The sequence below is a fragment of the Octopus bimaculoides genome, chromosome 6 (assembly GCF_001194135.2).
Source record: "Octopus bimaculoides isolate UCB-OBI-ISO-001 chromosome 6, ASM119413v2, whole genome shotgun sequence".
Taxonomy (NCBI): Eukaryota; Metazoa; Mollusca; class Cephalopoda; order Octopoda; family Octopodidae; genus Octopus; species Octopus bimaculoides.
This window is the reverse complement of record NC_068986.1, coordinates 35718499-35724098: the sequence shown is the minus strand read 5'-3', so window position 1 is coordinate 35724098 and position 5600 is coordinate 35718499. Positions and strand designations below refer to the sequence as shown.

At 34.1% G+C, this 5600-nt stretch overlaps 1 protein-coding gene across 2 annotated transcripts in view; it reads left to right on the top strand.

Annotated features, from left to right (window-relative positions):
* The window catches only part of LOC106870527 (BAI1-associated protein 3), a 1007871-nt gene that overhangs the window by 946311 nt on the left and 55960 nt on the right, over positions 1–5600 (top strand). For both annotated transcript variants that reach the window (XM_052968680.1, XM_052968681.1), the window contains exons 24-26: positions 815–883; positions 2987–3061; positions 3507–3608. In XM_052968680.1, coding sequence (XP_052824640.1) covers positions 815–883; positions 2987–3061; positions 3507–3608 — 246 coding nt within the window. The remainder of the gene's footprint in view (positions 1–814; positions 884–2986; positions 3062–3506; positions 3609–5600) is intronic.

Below are 5600 nucleotides of genomic sequence, written 5' to 3'. Positions count from 1 at the left end.
TACAAAGGCTCAAGCATGACTGTATGGTTAAGACGCTAGCTTTGCAGCAATATGGTTTCGTGTTCGGTCCCATTGCATGGCATCTTTGACAAATGTCTTCTATAATATCCCGTGTCAACCAATGTGTTGACGAAAATTGAATGGAAACCCGTTGCACACACACACACACACACACACACACACACACACACACACACACATATATATATACACATATTGTATAATGCATGTGCTTTAATTATTCTGTCACAGTTGTCGCATATTACAATATAACAACTGCATTAAGACATACAGAATCCTCATCAAAGCTGTGGAAAAATCATGTAAATACTTACAATGCTTACAGAAAGTAAGTTCAGAGCAAGGACAATTCAGATCAGAAGACACAGCTATAGTGTATTTCTATCTTAAAAAATAAATGTACATATTGGATTAATATTAACAAAAGCACATTACTATTAACCAAGTATTCTCTTCCTTAATCAAGTTAAGAGATTTTTCTTTTCTCCTTTTATGTAACTTATATAACTAAGTTTTTGTGCAATGAATTTTAAAAATTGTCATTTGTATAAATTCTGTTAACCTATTGCTATTTTATTCATAGATTATTATTATTACGATATCAAGCAATGTTTTTATTCTGTATAAAAAAAGGAATTGACATTTTCTTTTATTCAATGTTTCCAAGTGATTGTATGTTGATTTGTTCGCTACACTACTTGATTATACTTCATTACACAACAGTTAAACGAATAAAAGTGAAAGCCTTGAGCGTATCATTTTGCCTCTTATTTTCCTTTTGATCTATTTTAAGGTGTATAGCAACATCTGTAACGCAAAATACAGTTCTTCGGCGGTGGACGTTTGTAGTCTTTTCAATCACGTTCGTATGATTACATTTCTTGCAATCTAATTTCTTTGTTTTCAATACCAATTAAAAAGAACATTTCATTTTGTGTTAACGCAAGGGAAAATGAAAAATATTTAAACTTCATTAGAAATTGACACACCCAGTCTCAAAAAAAGTTCTTTCTTAACTAATTGACATTTCTTTACAGTTAATGTACATACGTAGCATTTGCTTTAAAAAAATCTGTTTTTCAAAATATTTGTAAGTGCTTTCATAGGATTGAATTCAATTAATTTATATTAAATATCAGCAACATGAATAAACTATTAAAATAAATTTATACATGCAATATGTAGATTAATTTTCATTTCTAATTTGTATAAGATAAAAACCCGACATAAATATATAACTGGTACATATTTCTCAAAATCTTGAGATTTGTAAACAACGGTAACAAAAACAGAATACTTTTTGGTAAATAAGCATTTTATTTTGTTTCTCGTTCGACACGAAATTTGCTGCTTTTGTTGTTCAACAATATTTGATTACTCGTATTCAAAGACTCCATTTACGTAAAAACTGTCCATTTCGTTACATTATCAATAGCAAATGCAATTTCCTTGTTTTTTTGTTTTGTTTTGTTTTTTTACTTTCCCGTAAGTCAGCATTTGTGTGGACAACAAACTGACGTCGTCGTTAGAAAGTCGGAAAAAATGCTTATTCTTAACAGTCTCTCAAAAGGAACTTTGCCTTTCATCTTTCTTGGAAATGGTCGATACAATAAAGTACATTTCAACTGCTGGTTAGACATGATAGCCCACTTTCTCCTTCAAAGTGTATGACGTTGTTCCTTGGTAAAAATCGATATTAAGCGAGATAAACTCATTTATGGCATTTTAAGTTCAAGTTCGATTGTGGTTGATTTCACTCGTTCACCCTCTATAATCACGTTTTATGAACTTTTGATGTAAATCTCTTTGTGCTTGACACGAAATCTAACATTAAGTATTCTTAAACCTCGGGGTTTCCATTAGATATTGCGAGTCTTCAAAAGTTTTGTTATCTCTGTTTGATTCCCACGGCAGTCATACTTATGGTACTTCAACCCCGCTTTTCTCCATTACTTACGATGCGCTCTCTTAATCATAGCTTCATGTATCAATTTTTTCATTCCAACAATAAACATACAAATAAAGGTTTCTAAACTGAATGCAAGGCCACACATTTAGTGAGAAGTGTTGTAGATTATATTCACCCCCAGGATATCACTGTTACTTACAAATGTAATAATATGATGATGGTGGTAGAATTGTAAACTTCCATTGAGAATGATGTGCGAATAGTTCGAAGAAGAGTATTCTGTCGTTCGATTAACTGAGCAACTTATTCCTTGAATGAGCGTATAAGCAGTTGAGCATTCCACATATTCGTAAACCGTTGATGTAATTCTTAAATAGTCATTTAGATAGTGTGTGACAACACTGGATTGTTGAGTCACACTCTCATTTCCCTCCAACAGCTTTCTATTTGCCCAGTGTCACACAAGGGGCGAGAAGACTCGAGGTAATGACAAAAGACAGTTATCCAACCTGTCACGAAACGGTCGAAACCGGGTTCTCATGATTACAAAGCGAACGTGTTAACCGCTCAGGCGTATTTGATTTCATATAAGTAATACATGAAGAATATATTTCGGTTATAAGGATCAATGTAATCGACTGATAATGTTGATTTTCGGGCTTTTTCAAGGAAGATTTCATGGTGAATCTCTGACAAATCTTTAGACTGTTTTAGCTTTATATAATGATAGCGTTGATCCCAGGAGCTATGTGACTCGTCCATCAACGTACTCACCAGAGGGATCTAATAATCCTGATTACGTTTCTCTAACTTTGTTTCACGTAAAATTGTACATTTGTTTATTTTATCGTTAGAAATTGAAGTTTCTAAAATTTTAAAGATAGTGTGAAGTTGGCCCTCAATTTGGAATGATTCGTTACATAACGTTTTATTAATAAACGAATTAGCTGTCTATGTCACCAAAAATTCAGAAAAATGTTTCAGGAAGTCTAATATCTTTTGAAGATTCCACACTTTCATTCGTTTGTATTGAATCACCCAACTTTCTCGTTACAGATGGTGGATTTTTGGACAAATCTTGAATGGCCGGAACCATGTGACGCCTATACATTTACTGCTAACCTCACACAGGTAGGGACAATATTTCGATGTTATTATTTTAATTTTAAAATTTTTCTTACTTCCCAAAATCCAAGTTTAATTTTCTTTCTAACATCTTACAAAGAAATTTTGCGATCCCAGCATGCATGTCACTCTATCTCTCCTTTTTTTTTCTTTTTCCCTGTCTTTCTTTTTCTATCAGAAAGTAACAGCTAACACTGAAGGGATGGAGCATAATAGTAAAACATTGATAACATTCAAATGCTTCGTTGTTAAGTGTCACATTTCAGTTTATTAACATTTTTTTGCATACGCCATTCAGTACATCACCAGCAATCCAAGTTATTTTTTATATTTACAAATAAAACCAAATTTCGGGGTTTAGCTAACAATATTTGTATTTAACAACTGGCATTGAATAAGCTGTCTCATCAATATACTTTATAGAGAGAAACATTTTATTTCATTTTTTCAGAACATTTGTGACAACGCTGTGAGATATGCTGATTTGATCCATGATAAGCTTTGTGCGTCCGGATTTTATGACGAGGAAGGTCAATTTGATGTTTCGGAACAGGTAAACATACCATTATTATTGTCATTAAGGTGGCGAGCTGACAGCATCGTTAGCGCGCCGTGCAATTTCGTCTGTCTTCAAGTTGAGTTCAAATTCCGCCGAGGTCAACTTTGTCTTTCATCCTTTCGGGGTCGATGAAATAAGTTCCATCTGAGTAGTGGGATTGATGTAATCGAGTATCCCCCTCCCCTCAAATTTCAGGCCTTATGCCTATAGTAGAAAGGATTATTATTATTACCTCCGCCTTAGCGATGGTGGAGGAATTGTTTTCAGTCGTGTTTGTTTGTTTGTCCGTGGACAAGATATCTCAAGAACTGCTGGATGGATTCCGATGAAACTAAAGGCTGTTTGGCCTCGGGACTGGCACGAACTGATTCAATTTGGGAATCGATCCAGTAGCGGACAAGGATTCTGGATTTTTCCTGAGTTTTTTTGTTTTTTTTTTTACTTAATTTTTGAGAGCAATCGGGTTCATTTTTAGTATTTTCGTTTGTGAGAACAGTCGGGTTTATTTCAGATGTTTATTCAGGTATTTGTTCCGGTCTCTTTTATCTGCGTTCATCTTTTAACTGCGGTCAATTCGGGGTGATCATCCGGGCTGGTCAAGAACTAGAATCTATGTAATCTCATAACTCCGCACCAAAAATTGTTGATATCGTTCTTAAAATAGAAAGAATTATTTTTTAAATTAAGGTGGTGAAATGGTAGAATCAATAGGGTGTTGGGAAAATGCATGGTGCTATTTATTCTGGTTATTTACGTTCAGATTCCTTCGAGATAAACTTTGCCTCTCACTCGCCCGACTCTGTCAAGGTTGTTACAGCATGGCAGAAATCTACAGTGTAGAAGGGCGAAACATACTTATACACTAATTAGTTACGTATCTTCCCTCTAAGGCCTGGATTCTCTTGATGCTAGGCCGTATAGTGTTAAAAGAGTTTTTTTTCTTTTCGTTATGATACGGGAAAATGAATTTTGACAACTGTAAAACAACAGGCATCTTTAAATATGTATCTTGCCCAGATAAAATAATAACACTGAGGATATAACCAAATACATTGACACCACAATCAGACAGCTGTTTTCATGTGCCAGTAGTGTTGTAGACGAAATATTCAGATCTGTCATTTGCTGCAGAGTTGAAATAATTAGCTCTGATTTCATATGTGATACTGTTTTAATAAGTATATCGCAAGAATCATCTTGTGCATAGATATATATGCTTGTTCAGTTACTCTATAGAGATCTTTCTGCGTTTCGTTATGTCCGTCATAATGGCAGAGAAACTATTGTCAGACTTGCGTTTGGTCAACTCTTGATCAATCTAATTGCTAGAAACAGTAGCCAAAATTTCCTAAAACCTGCTCTGAAGCCCTAAATAAAGAAAGATACACAGAAAGATAGATGTCTGATATCAAAAAATAACGAGGGATTGCCGTTACTGAGATGTCTGATCATAAGCTTAAATGACCAGTACTGGCATGAGACCAAACAGCAACTACTGCAAGAAATAGCATTCATGATATGATTCGTATTACATGATTTTACTTTAAAAGTATGTATTTCTAGTGTTCTATCGTAATGTTTTTGTAGTAGGAATTTTATGATATTTATTCTGTAGTGCTCGGCTGTTTTTGTTTTGTTTTTTTGTTTTTTTTACGTGGATTCCTTGCAGGTTTGCTCTGTCTTTACTTACCAGGTTGTTAGAGTTAGAAGTTAGGTTTTAGCGCCCTCTCTGTCTTCACATGCACTATCATCACAAGCTGTCACACTCAACGTGTATACACACACACACACACGCACACACACACACACACACACACACACACACATACATTGTTTTAAGTGGTGTATAGATTTTATATATTAAGAAAAAAGAGGTATTCGGAATTTTGGATAAATATTTAGCGTTTATATCTCGTTTCAGAGATTCATCAGAAACGATATTTTTACAGAAAATGTATGCCTTTTACATATATATATATATATATA